At 32.5% G+C, this 19867-nt stretch overlaps 1 protein-coding gene across 3 annotated transcripts; it reads right to left on the bottom strand.

Annotated features, from left to right (window-relative positions):
- Positions 1-2863: 2863 nt before the first annotated feature.
- On the bottom strand, positions 2864-19746 carry LOC111641093 (spindle and kinetochore-associated protein 1-like). 3 transcript variants are annotated; one of them, XM_023387207.1, is made up of 6 exons: positions 19544-19746; positions 16402-16611; positions 15672-15763; positions 4056-4193; positions 3787-3956; positions 2864-3252 (listed from the first exon to the last, which is right to left on the bottom strand). In XM_023387207.1, the coding sequence occupies exons 1-6, from the start codon at positions 19553-19555 to the stop codon at positions 3104-3106; spliced, it is 771 nt and encodes a 256-aa protein (XP_023242975.1). In that variant the 5' UTR covers positions 19556-19746; the 3' UTR covers positions 2864-3103. The 3 variants fall into 3 exon arrangements, with proteins under 3 accessions (XP_023242975.1, XP_023242976.1, XP_023242977.1); XM_023387208.1 differs by having other exon boundaries at positions 19602-19746; XM_023387209.1 differs by lacking the exon at positions 19544-19746 and adding an exon at positions 18777-18941.
- Positions 19747-19867: the final 121 nt, after the last annotated feature.

Raw genomic sequence — 19867 nt, 5'->3', positions numbered from 1 at the left:
TTTGTATTACATTCACTTTCCATAGTATTTACTTCACAATATGTTTCTTTAGCAATAATTATAACCTCTGGTTGCTATTTGTATTGTAACCATAATATATCATATGTGAAAAATCCCGATGACATCATCCATGCATCAGCAACAAAATATATTCCTTGAATTATGCGATATACTTCTTGTCTAGTCTTGTGTACAAATATACGAGCGCTAAGACGGCTTTTCTTTTTCACTAGACTTATTACACCATCAATGAAACGGAAAACAAACTTTAGAAACACTTATCATTTATTTGAGAATGCATTTCGGATAATTATATCCCTTTTCAACTCTTTTGTTACAACTATACAGGGAAAATTAGAATAACGTGTACAAGTTAGTAAAAAATTTACTAAAATGTTACAAAATTGTAAAAGAACTTACATGAGACTTACGTGGACTATGAGAAATGCAGGAGTTGTGACATTAGAAAAAATATGGGTGGTGATTATTGCTTAACAGGTATAAGCTACAATAATGATTAAAATGGAAAAGATTTACAAAAAGGGAACAATTAACGTAGATGTAAAAAAATGTTTTGAACTTATAGCAAACATGACGGCCTGGTACATAGTGTTGGAAAAAACATCCCAGTAAGCATGACACAATGTTGAGTTAACAGAAACAGAAAGGAGGGAACAGAAACAGATTGTTTTAGTTTACAGTAGAGTTTCATAGGATCCTCTCCCAGTTACAATTTATGGACCATCCCGGTCCATAAATTGTAAGTGGGAGAGGATGCATTAGGAAGGCATCCCCTTGAGAAGGAGGAGAGAGGTAGTGGGTGGGGTGGACATAAGGGAAGGGGGATCGAAAAAAACAGGTGTTTTGAGGGGTTAGGGAATTGTAGAAGAGTGGAGGAGGAAGGGAAAGTGAGACATATGGGTGCCCTGCTGGGTGCCATATTTTAACACATTAATTAAGCACTATTGACACCCCCTTCTGGGTTTCTTTTGGTCAAGTATGGATACCAAGTTTCATGTAGTTTTTGGCCAATATTATTATTCATTACACTGTCTTTGTTTTTAAGGATCTCAAGATGTTCATACCACCTCTTTTTCTGCGTATATAATTCTTTTTTGACAATTTTTACAGTTTCTTTTAAGATTTGACAACCTTCTTTGTTACAATGAACAGCAACAGCTGAGTTACAATTATTATATTTAATCGCGGCTATGTGTTCTTTAAATCGGGTCTTCAGATTTCTACCAGTTTCACCTATATAAGACTTTGGATTAGTGCAGTTACAGCTGAGTTTGTAAATTACGTTTTTTTGGTCCCATATATTAGTATTATTATTAGTACTATGTGGGTTTATCTTGTAATTTAAACAAGGAAACTTTTCTGGTGCTAAGGTTATACCATAATTATGTGATACGGATTTGATTCTTTCAAATAAGTTTTGTTCATATGGAATTTTAAAATATTTTTGAGTGGTGTTATTGTTTTTGTGTTTGTGTTTTTTAGTACCTTTGATATTTAGCCATTTGTTGAGTGTGCTTTTGTTGTAACCGTTCATTAAAAATATCTTTATTACATCTTGTATTACATCGTGTAAAATATATTCCTTTTATGTGTGCATAAAATGTAATTTTGTACTATTTTAATCCAAAGCCCAATATGTTTGTAACAAAAAAACCACTTGTATTTTTGTAGACACCTGTATATCCACCAAATTGTAACAAATATGGCTGAAGAGGGACAGACAACTTGACCAAATCATAATAAACCTGTGTTTACCAAACTCTGTGTGATTACTCTAACTACATCAATAGTGTGTGATAAGTCCTCCATAGAGCCAAAAATTAGTGCTCATAGTCTTATATTGTAACATAAGGACCAAAAGCAATTCACATACTCATGACACGATTTGGTTTTGGAATTCTCCTGCATCAGTGTTTGAACCCATTGAGCAATTAAGTAATTGGTCAACTGGTTCAAACAGTTTGATGCAGTTTTATATTATTACTGTATATTAATTTTTTACATCTTATGAATAGAATATGAAAATATACTATCTATAAATGAATAATTATACAATAATAAAATTTAGATTTATATACATATCAACTCAGTGTCATGTCAATTCAATTTGGTTCACTTAATTGTTACCCTATATTATTTTATAATTACAGTAGACCCCCGTATAATGCGGAGATAAGTTCCTCGTTATACGAATTTCGCGTTGTAGGAATCCTTATATACATGAGCCAATCACAGCCCGACACGTGTGAAGTTCACGGACTACAGCTGTTTGAAAGGTTTTCTTCCATAAAATTAATTGATTCTAGACTAATTCGACTTAACATTTCCAAAACACGTATAATTTTTTTGTGAATAATCTGTATAAACTATGCTATAAACAAAAAATTGTAGGATTACTTACCGAGTGTGCACCGTTCAACGTCGCCATTGCTTAAGCTTGTTTTCGTCGCGGACCAGCGCACCAAACGGCGGCCGTGATTTCTGATGTTATTTTTCTGAGAAAACTTCATCGAACTTTGGAGACATCATTAATATAAATAATTTTTATGGTCGTTGAATAAGAAATGTTTCTTTCACAAGAAATGTATAAAATTACAGTGCTGTATTAGACTTACGGTATCTAATTTACATACTGTACAGACAATAGTAAACTCAACTTACTCGCCTAAACTCTCCGTTAGCATGGTGCTAGACGGCGGAAAGTATACATATAATTATAATAAAGTTACTATAAATTAAGTTAATATATAATTATATATACAGTACCTAATTTATATATAATACTGTACAGACGATAGTAAACTCAATTTACCCGCCTAAACGCTCCGTAGCGTGGCGCTGGACGGTGGAAAGTAGTTTGGCTGCTCATCCGCGATGACGAGTTGGCGATGACGTTTTACGCATCCCTTTTAGCGTCTTTATACGAATATTGTCGCAATTTTTTCGCCGCATTATAGGAATCCACGTTATAGGAACTCACGTTATAGGGGGGTCTACTGTATTATGTGAAAAATTACTTTTCAAAAATATATTTTTAATATAAATTTTATGAATTTGTTTTAAATACACAAAATAACAAATTTTAAATTAAAACATGTCTAATAACTCCATTTTTTCTGATGTCATGAATACGATTACAGTGACGAAGTATTATAAGTACTGAAGCCAATGTTTTGTTGATAGTTAAATTAGCAAAATATTTAAGATCTTGATCCACACAGAAATAGTGACCTAAATGTAAAAAAAGTATAAAAATATCAAACTGATGCATTGATAAGGGACTGTCCATAATTAAGTATACAATTTTCAAGTTAATTTTAATCCCATTCTACCTCCCCCCCTATTGTCTACAATGATGTACTTTTGACAAATTCCTACTCTTTACTTATGTTACAATAGTTTTTCGACCTCAACATTGAAGAAATGACTAAAATGTTCTGCAAATATCTTCTGATAGTTTATTCAAATGACTAGTAAGTAGCCTTATAAAAACAAATTCATATGCCACTAATACCATTAAAAATGTCTATATGAACAATGCCTTGACACCCTGCTTCCCCATCATGTAAAATGATGTAGTTTTTGCACACCTTTCTTAAATTGTACACTTAATTAATAGATAGTTTCTATACTATATTATTTTGAATTTAATATAGATAATTTCCATGTTCCATGTCTTAAATTTAAAATTTACTTCTAATTATTTATCAAAATATAAAAATACATAATTTTATCATCATAATATTAAATTCTTAAGCTGCTTACCTTTAGTCTCATTTAATTCTTGACTCAAAAAGTTATTAAATTTAACCATATCATGAGTTCCAAGTTGGCAACGTGGTGTGGTTAAAAGTTTATATTTTGCGGCAATAGTTTTGTTAAAGCTATCAACAATATTATTTATGACATTACAAGTTAATCTTCCTTTCATATATCTGAAAATATATATTAATAAGTAAATTTTAATTTAATATAGTTAATTACAGTATTTATAAACTAGTTATTTTGTTTAAAAATTATGTTTAAAACTTTACTTTGGTAAAGATTTTAATTCTTCATCTGTTATGTGTTCTATTATAGGTAATATATTTGATGTCTTCTGAATTGGTTGATTATTTTCTTTTAATGCTTTTGGTTTTCCTAGATTACTCTGAATAGTTTTATTTGAAATTCTAAAATAATCAAAAAATTATTTAAATGTGTTTATAAGGAAGCTTTTAAATTTAAATCTTAATTTAAACTGCTTCTTTTGGGTTATATATTCATTATCATGAGTTAACAAGAGAAAGTCTGTTTGGAAAACTAGTCCAAAAGTGCTAAAAGTATTTTCCAGAGAGAATTTATCTAACTCCTGATGATGGGATACAATCCAAGAAAAGCAGTTTGAATTGATACTATCAATGCTAAAATTTTAAATTTCTGGGAGAACAAACAAAAACAATGCATCCTGTTACTTTTAATATTACCACTATTTTATTTATTTTAATTAAAATTATTATTATTATTATTATTATGTTGGGTTTAGTGGGTTATACTCAGTTGACACCAGTGGCTGTGTACTATGCTGGACCAGAGTCAAGGCATAGTAACCAAAACAAAACGAAAATTAAATAAGTGTGTCAGTGTGTCTGTATTCAGGAATTTCCTAACAATATGACATGTATTCAATATACAGTGGGTGATCGGTTAACGAACACTTTCTCGAAAGATTTTTATGATCGGACAACGAACACATGTTCGGATAACGAACACTTCACTGAACAAACACAAGAAGAAGCGACGTAAAATAACGAATACCGATTGGTCTTCCTTTGTCTTCAGGCAACAATTCAAAACTTTTCGGAGCGCAAGAGACGTCGACATCGACGTTCAACCCAGTATATACTGATCGGATAGTATTCCCCCCGAACTTTGAAACTCTCCCTTGTAATTCCGGCCTTTTATATTTCTGACAGAAACAATTCTTTTACGTTTTCTTCTGAAAATGCAGATTTATGCCGACATCTGCTATTAAAGATCTTTTGAAGAAGTGGGAGGATGTCAGAACAACGGTCTTAAAATGGCATCCAAACCAGGTTGAGGTTAATAGGCCTAGGGATCTCTACAATTACAATGCTATTAATTACTTCTGAAAAATCATGAATAAGACAGAAAAGCAATCGACATTGGATAGATTCTTTAACCCCCACAAACAGAAAAAACATGACTAATAAAAATGCAAGACCGTGTATATATGTATTTTTATTATTACATATGAATAAACATAGTAAGAAAGTATATATTTTTTTATTTTTGGGGGTCTCCAGAACGAATCAATCAAATTCCCATAGAAACCTATGGTAAATCGATAATCGGTTAACGAACAATTCGGATAGCGAACAAAGTCTTGGAACGGATTATGTTCGTTAACCGATCACCCACTGTAGTGGCCTTCTGTAGTGTAATGTATGTACAGTAGGGCGTCGATTATCCGAATCAATTGGGGACTGGGGTTGTTCGGAAAAAAATAATCAATATTTCGGATAACCGATTATGTACGAAAAAATATATTAACCTATCGCATGTTGAAAGTTTTCTCCATTGCGTGTCACCTCGTGTTGAATTTTCATCGATGTTAAGCCTAACGAAGACTATTGTATCGTTAAAAATTATTTTTTTATTTTGTACAAACAAAATAAATATATTGAAAAATATAAAAAAAAAATTATACTTCAGAAGTTAATTTAGTATCAAAAACGTAAAATATTTGAGTAGCCAAAGATTACATAGCTAAGTAGCCAAGACATAGCCAAAGATTACAGCGCCACAGCACTGACGAAAATTTAAATTTGACGACTGGAATTCTTTCAGATAATTGACGCTCTACTGTATTTCTATTCAATTGTAATATTCCCAGACTTTTGTGTAGTGTGTGTGGTATCACACCTGTACAGGAGAGAACGACAGGTACAATAAGTACCCTATCCATTCTCCATAGATGCCTTACTTTCTGAACGAGTTCTGTGTACTTGCTAACTTTTTCAGTGCATGTGTTTTGTACATTGTGAGTGTTTGGAATGGCTATGTCTATAATGTATGTGATTTTATTGTGTTTGTCAATGAGTGTGATGTCTGGTCTGTTGTGGTAAATTGTTTTATCTGTGATTATGGCTCTGTCGTAATACATTTTGTGCGTGTTATTTTCCAATACTGTCTGTGGAATATACTTGTAGTATGGTTCGTGGATGTCTGCCAATTTGTGTTTCTTTGCAAGCTCTTGGTGTATTATATTTGCTACTTGATTGTGTCTATGTAAGTAATCTGTCTGTGCCAAGAGCTTGCAACCAGAAGTGATGTGTTGTATAGTTTCTGGCATGATGTGACATTTTCTGCATGTGTCATTTGTGAGTGTTGTATCTTTGAGTATGTGTTTTCTGTAGTTTTTAGTATTTATGACCTGATCCTGTATGGCAATCATGAATCCTTCCGTCTCCCCAAAGAGGCATCCCCGATCTAACCAGCTGTTTGACGCAGTTTTGTCAACAAAATCCTGGGCCAGGTCGTAAGGATGCCTGCCATGGAGAGCCTTTTGAGCCCATGATTGCTTAATGTTGTCTATGCTTTTTATATGTTGTGTCATGTCTGTATGTTGTGAGTGTAAGTTTAATGGTGTGTTATTTGAGTCTGCTAGAGTTACTGCTTTATGTAACTGTGATGTTTCTTGTTTCTTGTAGAAAAACTCTCGCAGTGACTGTATTTGTTTGTAGTGAAGGTTAACTATGTCAATCAGGCCACGTCCGCCTTCTTTACGTGGAAGGGTTAATCTTTCTGTGGCGGATTTAGGATGATGTTGTTTATGCTTAGTAAGTGTTGTTCTTGTTTTCCTTTGGAGTTGCTCGAGATCTGTGTGAGTCCAATGTATAACTCCAAAAGAGTATGTGAGTACTGGGATGACATATGTGTTTATTGCTTTAACTGTGTGTTTTGCATTTAACTGTGTTTTGAGAATGGCATTTAACCTACTTTGGTATTCTTTAATTAATCTTTGCTTTATTTGTGTATGTTCTGTTAGTTTTGCCTGTTGGAATCCTAAGTACTTGTAGAACTCGCCCTCTTCCATGGATTCAATAATGTCCCCATTTCCAAGTGCAAAATCTTCTTTCTTCAGGATTCCTTTTTCTATGTGAAGTGTTTTGCATTTGTCTAAGCCAAACTCCATTTGTATGTCCTTGGTGTATGAATGTGTGATTTGTAGAAGCTGCTGAAGTTGTTTTTGTGTGGATGCATAAAGTTTTATGTCATCCATGTATATGAGATGTGACAGCGTAAACTGTGTTGTTTTTTCATATCTGATATTGTAACCATATTGCATGTTGTTTAACATGTTGGATAATGGGTTCAAGGCTAGGCAGAACCAGAGAGGACTCAAGGAATCTCCTCGAAAAATTCCTCGCCTAATAAATATTTCGTTTGTTTGTATGAAAGTGTTACTAACCCTAAGATGTAGTATTGTTCTCCAGTGCTGCATAGTGTTTTTGAAGAATGCAATGAGTGATGGATATATTTTGTACATGTGTAATTATTATTATTATTATATTACAATTTAATCAATTTACATACTTTATTATTTACATGTAAACAATACAAACTTTTAAATTTTTTTATTGTATAAATTATCATTTCATGAGATAATTACTCCAGAACCTTCTACAAATCAATATACAGTATATGTAAATGTTTGATGCTTTCTGTCTGGTCATGTATTGCTTATATAGAGTGTGTATTGTATATGACTAGAACAATTGTAAAAGATAATGTTATAGTGCATGCATGAATGAAGAAAACTTAAACTTAATTTACAAATTATTACTTTTAAATTTTAAGTAACAGATTTATATGAAGACAATGAAGCAATATATATGTGGTATGTTCCAACAATATACATTAACCTAACAAACTTGTCAGTCAGTCAAATTGTCTGTCATTAACATATGATTTCTGAACTTTGAAACTTTGAACAGTTGATTGTCTCAGATATAGCAGTTACACATTACTACCACTAGAAACTAATGTTTGAAATTAATTAAAATCCATAATGATAAAAAAAACCAGGAACAAGATTAAAGACTTTTGGAAACAAATTTTGTTTTATTTGTTTCCAAATATTTGTTTTAAAACACCTGACAGAATAGAAATACAGTAGAGCATCGTTTATCCGAATCAATTGGGGACTGGAGTGGTTCGGATAACTTATTTTTCGGGTAACGAATCATGTACGAAAAAATATATTAATTTATCCCATGTTGAAATTTTTCTCCGTTGCGTGTCGCTTTGCATTGAATTTTCGTCGATGTTAAGCCTAACGAAGACTATTGTATCGTTAAAAATTATTTTTTTATTTTGTACAAACAAAATAAATTTATTGAAAAATATAAAAAAAAAATTATACTTCAGATGTTAATTTAGTATCAAAAACGTAAAATATTTGAGTAGCCTGAGAAATAGCCGAAGATTGCAGCGCCACAGCACTAGCAAAAATTTAAATTTGCCGACTGGAATGCTTTCAGATAACGGACGTTTCGGATAACCAGCTTTCGGATAAACGACGCTCTACTGTATATTATTTGAGAATCTAAAACTACAACTGTTGTGTACATATTCACCTCCAAGGAACAAGACTTACAGTTACAAGTTAACCAATTACCATTTACTTTACTTTTAGTACATGAATACATATTGGTTAACTTCTAACTTTAACTCTTGATCCTTGGTTGTAAATATGGCATGTAATGTGTAAATGTTAAACTCTGGTCCACAATCATTTTCAAAATATACTTGTACTGTACATAATAAATGGAATATCTTGAATATTTCTTATTAATAGTGTGAGGGGCTAGCTGGGGATACAAAGTTAGTGAAACTCATGTATCGCTTAATCGGCATCCAGTCGAGTAAACTGGCCCGCCATTGTCAAAAAGGATGGCTTCCTTAGACTTGATAAAGTGATTAATATGTTCAGCGACTATATCTTCCAGGTTGGGATTAAATTCTTCTTCCTTTTAGTGTCTTTTTCCCTTTAGAAAATATGACAAACTCTTTTGTGGGCACTAGACTTTTTCGAGGCTTGTTTAGGTAGGGATCTTAGATCTATGAAGACCTCTGACAAACTCCGTGGAATACATCTCTCCTTGAGAAATTTTGACGAACTCCCCGATCAAAGGAAACAAACTGCTTTATTCGTAAGATCTCCTCCAATTAGCGTATAGCGTATATAATTTTTAACATGTCAACAGGATGAGTGGGGATGTTCAGAGGGGTTGAACTTCAGTATGGCGACTAAAGTTTTTGAGATAAGGGGCAAAGAGAAAGGAAATTCAACTTCCTTTGGTTAGGAAGTGTATTACAGCAGTTTCCTTTGTAATTTTTAACAAAATTTTCTTTTAAAACTTCTAAAAATTTGTTGTGATAAATGCAGGGTGTGACAGTGGAGTAAAGTGAAAAAGCAACTGCTTGGTTTGAACACAGACTTTAATCTAAGCTGTATATACTACACATACCAAAAAAACAAAGAGGGATGAGGTATGAATTACAAGAATGTAGTTATATAAACAAAAGTCTAGACATCATCTGGAATGTCCCTAGGAGAGTGTCATGACACTCTCACCAACACTTCCCCTCATTCCAGTGCGTGCTTACTAAATTAAAGACCAAGATATAATAATAAATGAGATCTTGATACATGACTTATAAGATCGACATCATATTTAAAAGTCTTAGTCCATTAGCATGTTTCAGGCAGTGTAAGCCTTTTGTTAAAAGATCGGCAGGCATCTTATCCATAGGAATAAATGCAATGTCTATTCTTCCTCGTTCAACGCATTCACGCACAAAATGATATCTTATATCTATGTGCTTACTTTGTGAGTGAAACATTGGATTTTGAGCAAGTAATTGTGCTCCTTGGTCAATTTGGATTTATTGCTTCTTGAGAGTTCATTGAAAAGTTCTAGTAGGTGTAGAGCTTCTTTAGTAGCATCTGATAATGCCATATATTCAGCCTCGGTGCTCAATAAGGCAACTGTGCTTTGTTTTTTTGATTCCCATGAGATTGGTCCATCAGTGAGCTTAAAAATGTATCCCGAGAAGGAATGGCAATCGTCTGTCGATGCTCCCCAGTCAGAGTCTGAGAATCCTGTAAGTGGTTCTCCGGTTGTCTCGAATGTCAGGCCATGATTGGTCATCCCTCTTAGATATCAAAGGATACGTTTCGCTGCAGTCCAGTGTGTTTGGTCATGTTGGGTGTTATACTCACTCAGTTTGCTTACTGCATGTGCAACGTCTGGCCTAGTGCAGATAGAAAGATAAAGAAGACAACCAATTAGTTTTTGAAATGGAAATTGCTTCATTTCCTGAACTGATGGGTTTTCAGGCCTGTGAAGTTTGGAGCTTGGGTCAAGAGGAGTTGCGACTGGTTTCAATTTTTCCATTGAAAAACATTCCAAGATTTCCTTGGTATATCTCTTTTGACACATTTGAATTATCGTCTTCACATCCTTTTCTCATTGGAAGAATTCTATGCCCAAGCAATAATGAAGTTGTCCCAGGTCTTTCATATCAAATTTGGACATGAGAGTCTTCTTTAGTGTGGTCTATTCGATTTCATCACATGAGACAATTATGAGGTCATCAACATAGATGATGACAAAGATCTAGTTGTTCTGTTCATTTCAAACATAAATGCAGGGGTCAAAGTTCAACAGTCTTAAACCCACTTGTTTGAATTCATCATCCAGTCATTTATACCATAGGCGACTTGCTTGTTGTAGACCATAGAGGGCCTTTTTAAGTTAACAGACTTTGTTGCCTTCTTGGATAGATTACAGCATTTGATCTGCTTTGATTCAAATCTGTCCCATTGAGTTTTTAATTATATCTTCTAGGATTATTTCGATTTGGTCTGGAAGCTGCACGAAAACCTCCTGATCTATGTTTCCATTAAGGCTGTTTTCACGTCCAATTGGTTGATGAATCAATGTTGTTCGGCAGCAATGGCCAATACAGTTCGAATGGAGTTAATCCTTGCAACTGGTGCAAAAGTTTCTTGGAAGTCAATTCCAGGGCATTGAGTGTAACTTTTTGCTACTAATCTCACCTTTCGTCTTTCAAGAGTGCCATCTGCATTGTATTTGTTGCAAAGGATGATACAGCAACCTACAATGTCTCTGTCAGGAGGACGGTTGGCAATGTGCCATGTGTTGTTTTCGATGATGGAGATAAACTTACTTCTGATTGCATCTCTCCATTCTTGAGTAAACAAGCTTCAGTGGGCATCCTTGACGGACATTTCGGTGTTGAATGCTGTTTCCTGGATGACAGAAGCAAATTCACTTGTATCGCTTTTTGGATGTTTTCTCGGTTCAGTTCCTCATTCTGTAAATGTGGTCCTTTGGTTTGGCATTGCAAAATTGAATTTGTCACTGTCATGTTAAAACATTTGCGAGGTCTACCTTTTAAGCCAGTTTTGATTAAGCATGGGTGATCTGGACCCCTCCTTTGTTCATTATCCCTGGAGATTTTATTTCCATCATTGTCTTGTTGGATAGTGTGACGGATGTTCTCTTCCCCTTGTTCAATGGTTAGTGATGGAGGTTTAGTTAACTCAGTGATTACTTCATGGAGATGAGTTTCATTTTCTTGTGATGAAAATTCTCCTAAGATGAATTCCTCAAAGTCATTATTCGAGGTCTTTAGTAGTTATGTGCTGGATCGTTAAAAATGTATATCCACTGTACGGATACAGATACGGATCATTAGTGTCTAGATTCGCAGATACGGATCTCAACTTTCGTACTCAGTCCATGCCAGTGCGTGTGACCTTGGACCGATAGTTGATGCTTTGTGTTAGTAATGCGACGTGTTTTGACTTGCACTGCGCGTGTTTTTGTTTATAGTTTAGTGTGACACAGGATAGCATAGATTACATTTGTGTTTTTGGAGAGTGTTGAGTTAAATTAAAATAAAAACAATGATGACAAAAAAGTTTAGTAGTGTAATATGGAAATATTTTATGATAGTAAATGATTTTTGCATGATAAAATTTTTGTAATATGAATGTGCCAAATATGTGATTTTAAGAAATAAAGTGATTTGAATTGAAGTTATTAGTATTTTATTGCTACCTATCTTTAAAATATCATATAAGTAATGAAATTCATTAAGATAAAAGATCCGCTAAAAAGTAATGGATACGGATACGGATATCCAGCACATCACTAGTCTTTAGTTCAAAGAACTTAACATCTCAAGTCACAACTACCTTTTTCCAAGATCCAAATTCGATAGGCTTTAGATTGTTCAGAATATCCAATGAATATGCCTTCTTCAGCGCAAGGATCAAATTTACCGATAGTTGGGTCCTTATTGAGTACAAAAGCGGGACTACCAAAGGTTCAAAAGTGAGAAATTTTGCAATCCCTCCCATTCACAATTCTGTAGGGTGTATCATTGTCTAACACTCTTGAAGGACAGCGGTTCAGGATAAAGTTTGCTGTGTGGACGGCTTCAGCCCAAAAGGAGGCCTTCAGTCCTGACTGAATTAGTATGCATCGTGCCATCTTGACTAATGTTCGATTCTTTCTTTCAGCCACTCTGTTTTGTTGTGGAGTATGGGGGACAGTCAAGTGTCGCTTTATCCCACATTCTTTCAAATATTCGTCAAACTCTTTGTTACAATATTCGGTTCCATTGTTGGATTGAAGGCATTTGATTTTTGTGCTGAACTGTGTCTCTAGAAGGTTCTTTACTTGTTTAAAGACGTTCAGTATATTGCTTTTGTTGCGGAGAAAACATACTTTACACCATCGAGATCGGTCATCTATGAAGACAGCAAAATATCTAGCACCTGACATAGATTGAATTAGAGTCGGACCGCAGATATCAGTGTGTATGATTTCAAGTATATTGGTAGTTCGTTGGTTGTCTCCTGAAGGAAATAGATTTTGCACCATTTTTGCTCTGAGGCATGTCTCACATGGGGATAAGCGATCACCAGATGGGATTCAAATTCTAAGACATAACAATATCATTTTTAGGCTCTTTTGATTAAGATGACCTAGGCATTCATGCCAATCCATTAGGATGGACTTAGATTGAGCAATGGCAGCAACTGGATTCCATTTATGAATATGGTAGAGTTCGTTCACTCGATCAGCAGTGGCAACAACATTGTCGTTTTGGTCCATGATAAATGCAATTTGTTTGCGGAATAAAACTTCATAGCCTTTATCACAAATTTTACTTACAGACATGAGATTTATTCAAAGGTCTGGAACCAGAAGAGTGTCAAATAAGTTAAATACACGTCCTGCTGATTCATCATCAAGTGCTAGTTGCACTGAGCCAATTTCTTCAATCGTTGCAGTGTTTTCTTTGCTGGCTAGGTTCAAGGTTTGTCTGTTGGGCTTGATTTCTCTGAAATCATCTCTATTAGCACACATGTGGAAAGATGTGCCACTATCGAGACACCATTTACTTTTGGTTGATCTTGAATCAGTTGTCTTGCCATGAAAGCATTCTTCAATGGCTTTACTGGCACACTCACATCTTTTGGGATTGTAGCAGCAGTCAGAAGACTTGTGATTTCGACGACCGCAGTATTCACATTTCGATCCACTTAGATTTGTTTTCTCGAATTTGAATGGAGTTTTTCCTTTTGGATTCCTACGACCATCTTTGTTTTTGAAGTTCTTCTTCTTTTCAGCATACATGGCATTGGGTACTGCATTGGTTCTTTTGCCTTTTCAAGATTCGTGCTCTTTGAGGATCTTCACTTTAAGGGCATCTGGTTTTGGCAGATTGTCGCATGATTCAATTGCACAACAAAAGTTTTAAGGATGGGGGAAGGCTATATGATAACATTATAGCGAGAAGGTCGTTGATGTTAACATTTAAATCTTAAAGCTTATCGACAGCATCAAAGACTTTGTTTAGGTGGTCTCTGGCATCATCAGGCTCATCCATCTTATGCAGTATGAGCTGTTTGAGGAGTGTGGCCTTGCACGCGGGAGCTATAGATTGGTAAATGGATTCCAATTTGTTCCAAATTTCCAAAACAGTCTTACATCCCTTGACTTGTTTTAGTTCGCTGAAACTGATTGTGAGAATTAAATCAGCTTGGGCCTTGGAATTGTCTTTGTCCCATGTGGCTGCTTTTTCCTCATCATCGATGGGTCGCAAGTAGGTCCCATTCACATATTTCCACGTTCCATTTTTAACTAAGATAGCTTTTGCTTGGATTTTCCATGTATCGTAGTTATCCTTCTTTAAAGGTTCAATTTTGATCCTTTATCAAATAGGTTCAATTTTAATCCATTATTAAATATAGTTGTTAATAATCAAATGATAAGAACCACGACTATTATAATCAAAAAATCGTCGTATTGTTTCAAAGTCTGGGTTACAATGTCTACATATCAGTAAGTTTCCACCAAAATGAGTTCCGTTTAAATCCATTGATGTGTTTTTGTTCACTAGCTTGACCGTAAGTTGACTTCTCAATACTTGGTTGTAACTATCGGTGTGGAATTTTATAAGAAAGGATTCATACCTTTGCTCTCTGTTGGTTCTTTGAGTTTCGTAGCGATCGGATTTGTGGAGCGTGAGAAATAGTCCAAAAAAAAAAAAAATCACTACATGCTGCAGTTTTGTTAATTATGGAAATTTTCTTTTATTCCTCTTCATAAGGTTCCTCCTGGGCCCATAACCTGTTGTGATAAATGCAGTGTGTGACAGTGGAGTAAAGTGAAAAAACAACTGCTTGGTTTGAACACAGAGTTTAATTTAAGCTGTATATACTACACATACCAAAAAACAAAGGGGGATGAGATATGAATTACAAAAATGTAGTTATATAAACAAAAGTCTAGACATCATCTGGAATGTCTCTAGAAGAGTGTCATGATACTCTCACCAACAAAATTTCAATCCTAAATAATACTGTATTAAATCACTTAAAATTGATCAAACAATAATGAGGGTATTCAAATTCTCACAATAGAATCAATTATATGTACAAGTATGTATAAATATTATAATAAATAATATAAAACCGTTCATGATAACTTTTTCACTGTAGATAACTTCAATATTCATAATTTAGAAATTGTGAAAAGCTTAAAAAATAAAAATAAAAAAGGTCACATGTACAGTACTTTACAGGCATTTTAAAAAGGTTACTTAAAAAAAGGCTAAAGGAAAAAGGCTACTTAAAAAGGTTGCTCATACCTGCCACTAGACAGCACATTATTAATAATGTGCTGTCTAGTGCCAGGTATGAGCAACCTTATTATTTACATTCCTACTTGAAAGGGTAGTTTTTGTTTTCTGCTATTTACCACAATACAGACCATGTCTCTTATTATATAAGAGACAATCTATATTGTAATCGCAATGTGTCTCTTAACATGTAAAATTTTCTTTTATAGCTGATCATGATATCTTCAGATATGACACACAATTGGCATTGTCAAGCCATTATTTCCCCTATTAGTTTGCAATACTGAGAGTAACTACTAATTTTTTGACAACTATAACTATCACTCCAATTATCTTCACTTTTGCATTCTGCTTAATTTATGTAGAAAAATTCAATCAAAAAAATTTTTTTAACTTACTTTTTTTTTTGTGCTGGTAAGTTAGATGGAATATTTTCTTTTATGTAAATCAATCTGTCATTAAATTCTTGTAATTTATTTCTAAATTCTTCCTGCAAAAAATAATCTCAAAATTTTCTTAAAGGAATAAAATTACACTAGGTGGTCATAATTAAAATACCTCTATTCAATGAGGTCTGGAGAGATTTTTAGCAGTCTAAATGCGATCAAATCTCATAAATCGACATTTCAGGACATACAGAAAACATTTCTGTAAACAAAAAAAAATTAGCATAAAAACTCATCACTATGGCACTTTGGTATTGCAAGCAAAAAACATTTTATTCACACAAGATATTCATGCTATTCAGAGACCTTAGTGATACAAGGGATACTTCTCAATGTGGTCCGCATTCTGAAATATAAAACTTGAAAGTGATGAACAGCATGTTCAATGGCCAATTATAATTGATCCTCTGCAATGCTTCTTACATGCAATGAGATATTGCCTTTCAAGGCTACCAAATTTACAACAGTCTAATAAATCACACTTTCTAAGTATCCCAACAAGTAAAAATCACAATTAAGATACAAAGCATCAAAAGTGCCATGAGTTTGGTACTAATTTTTTTTGGAAATGTCACCTTACTAGATTTGGTTGTATTTGAATTACTAAACATCTCTAGACAGTGTTGAATAGAGGTACTTTAATTGTAATCATCTGGTATTAACAATAATTAATTGAATTTACTTGTAAACATTCCAGATCTTCATTTTGTTCTTTTACTTTTTCTCTCAATGCATGTAAAGTTTCTTTTAATAATTCTACAATGTAACTTGCTTCAAAGATAGCATTGCTTAGAGACGTTTCTAAATTACGTATAGAAACACTTGCTTTCAAAATAGATATCTTATCAGCAAAACTTTGAGCTAATTCTTCCAAAGTTGTAGAATCCATTATCTATATTTAGACAAAAATTAAGACTTAATTGAAATGTACTAAAAAAATCTAGTGTTTGCATAAACAATTAAATACAGTATATCATAATGGAATCTTATTTCATCTAAAAGTATATACAGATCTATAGTTTAAAGCAGTGATGTCCAAACTTTTCAATTGATGAACCAAATTATGCATAAGTCATTGTGGGCAGGAAAATTATATTTTGTTTGTTCCTTATATACCAAAAGTATGCTTATTTCATCATTTATAATCAGTGGTGATATTCAGCGGGTTCGCACAGGTTCGGCCGAACCCATTGTTAACATTTTCAAAGTTTTCCAAACCTTGTTAAACACATGTAACATTTCTCAGTGGTTTTGTTTCTTTTAAAAAATATATTAAAATATATGTATTATACTCTGTAACACTACTAAACTAGAGCCTTCCGATGCACCATTTAAGCGAAAAAAATTGTTAAGGAAAAATTTTCTGTTAGCGAACCCTTTATTAAATATTTCGAATATCACCACTGTTTATAATTAACATGTCAAATATGTTTGTGGGTTGGATTTGGCCCAAGGTCATAGTTTGGGCACCACAAGTTTAAAAAAGCCACAAAATGATGACTAATAATTACATTATAACTGTTTAAATATGTATAATTAAGAAGAAAAAACTGTCAAGAACCTCTAAATAAAGAAAATAATGCATAAAGAATAAAGGTAATATCATTATCATAAACCTGAGATGTGTTTATCAGCTATAAAATTCATATATAAAATTTCTCTCTTCTTTGAAGTATTTTATAAAAATCATTTAGATAAGATATGTACATTCTGAAATATATTATACTCAATTTGTTTCTGAATTAAATTGTTTTAAAAATATATTTGATAAGAAAACAAATCTTATTACATAGTAGTTAATCATTCAAAATCTTTACAAAATTATAAATATTTAAAATAGAATATATCTTTAACAGTGTTTCAACTGTATTTCAAACTTAAAATGTAGGAAAAAAACTACTTATTTTAATTTCACTTCTGAAGAGAAATTAGAATAAGTAGGACAAATTTAAAAAGAGCCAAAATCATCGCTTAGAGGAGGACATTGATAAAATATGTTCGATGATGTGAACAGTTTTGTTTTTATGAACAGTGCTTGCAGACTATAGGAAAGGAGAGCACAAGCTATAAAAATTGGCATCATACATTATGCAAAAAGTTTCAAACTATGATTTAACATTGAATCACAACTCCAAAAGGAAGCACTGGTTGCAATTGGGACTAACTTGGCCTTTAAAACAAGGAACATTCCTTGTTTTCAATTTCTAGGTCAATTTTTGGTCAACATACAATGAAGTTGCAAGGGACAATGGACAAATATCTTTCATTAGTTTCTTTTATATTTGGAGAATAGTCTATAAATCATAAATTTTCTTTTGTCTGTTAATAATGGAGTTTGGGTTCCTTTAGTGATTAGGAAAAGGCCAAACAAAAGAGAAAAGGAGATATGTGCCCTTAGTGACCCAATTTACAGTCATCCCTGGTTCTTATATATGGTTATATTCATTAAGGTATAAAAAAAGGCTTAAAAGCCATACAAATCTGTTATATTCATAATTTTTAATCTGACATAGTTAAGATCATCTGTTTTATCCATGTTTTCAGTTATCTGACATATTGTTAATACACATTACTTTGGATAATCAGAGTTTTTCTGTACTTCAATTTTATTTTTTTATGTTTTTAACATGAAAATTCCTATCAAAGAGTGTCACTTATTAGTTACTAGAATAATAATCCTGGATAAGTTATGGTCTTCATTTTTCAATAACATTTACAATTCATAAATGTGTGAAAACTATAGTGAAATATAACTAAGAAAACTAAATAAATTTATTTAATAATATATGTATATATGTAATATATACATATACAGTATGTGTTCATCTGTGCACACAATAACTATATTAATTTCAAATCAATTTAAATTATAATATAAAAATAAATATAAATTACAACAACAATCAGAAAGTTAAGAGTAGGAGATTAGTTATTTACTTATCATTTAAGCTTCATAACCATTTTATAGCTTTATCAAAGCATAATAAATAAATTAAGTTTCATAAGAATAACAAGATATCTGATTATACTTATAAGAAATTATTAATTGAAATGTACCTGGATAAAGAGAAAATGGTTCTGAAAAGAGAAAGGCTTTGACACAAAGATGAGAAAAAGGTGTGTACTGCTTCCAAATCTGATATAGTTAACTTGTGTAGCAAATCATCATACAAATAACAAGATGTAAAAATTGGATATTCATATCAATATTAAAAAGTTATCTAGTAAAATATGTAGATGACAGTAGCTTGTTAGCAGAAAGAATGAAAGATATAGAAAAATTCATCAATTAATAAATACATAAAAATAAAAATTGAAAAATCTGGTTCATTGTCAAACATTAGTTATGTTAATTTCCATTTTGCAGACTGATATTGATGAGAAAAAAAAATAATAATTTTTTTTGCTTTCAGAACAAAGCATCTGTATTGTTCAAGCATTAAAGAAATGGTAATCAATAGGAAAAAATAAAAGATTTGAAAAAGATCAAGACAACAATGAGTTAAGGCAATGATGCTTTTCTAATTTATGATTTCCTAACGTCAGAAATTACAGGAAATTACTGTTAAAAATTGAAAAAATGCGAGAAAAATAAAATATGAGTAGAAATTACTTTGTGTACATATATAAATAAATGATCTAAAAGTAAACTCTACCAAAAGATTTATGCCTTTGAATTATATTTACAATTACTTAAAGTTACATAAAATGCAAGAAGAAAATAAATCGATCAGTGTTAAAGCCAATCAAAGTTAATTGCTTTATTAAAAAAATGATTATTTTAAATTCATTGATAAAATTAACAGATAAAATATTACACATACATTCACACGCATTAAAAACGGTACAGTTCGAAAGATATTAATTAATTAATAAACTCACGATTGTCAAAATAAAAATTCATTAAATAATAGAAAATAAACTGAAAATCAATTCAACAGGACAGGAGGAAATCGATTTTAACGTCTAAGCAACGTATAAAACATCCAATCCATTCCAAAATGTTCGAACTTCCCGCGAAATTTTTGAAATCAACCGGAAATTAAATAAGGGAAGTGACGTTTAGACTATCGCGTAACCATATACATTCAAATAATTAATTCTATTAAGATAATTAATTTACAACACATATTAATTTTACAAATTAA

The sequence above is a fragment of the Centruroides sculpturatus genome, unplaced genomic scaffold (genome assembly GCF_000671375.1).
Source record: "Centruroides sculpturatus isolate CEXI.00-Female unplaced genomic scaffold, Cexi_2.0 scaffold1446, whole genome shotgun sequence".
Classification (NCBI taxonomy): Eukaryota; Metazoa; Arthropoda; class Arachnida; order Scorpiones; family Buthidae; genus Centruroides; species Centruroides sculpturatus.
The sequence above is the reverse complement of the archived record's forward strand: the minus strand, read 5'-3'. Positions and strand labels throughout refer to the sequence as shown.

Excerpts from the sequence above, each read along its gene's own strand:
- LOC111641093 (XM_023387207.1), bottom strand. Across the intron at positions 4,194-15,671 it reads TTACCAGCACAAAAAAAAAA|AATTTCAAATAAAACTATTC; the intron begins GTAAGTTAAAAA and ends TGATTATTTTAG. Across the intron at positions 3,957-4,055 it reads GAATTAAAATCTTTACCAAA|ATATATGAAAGGAAGATTAA; the intron begins GTAAAGTTTTAA and ends ATATATTTTCAG.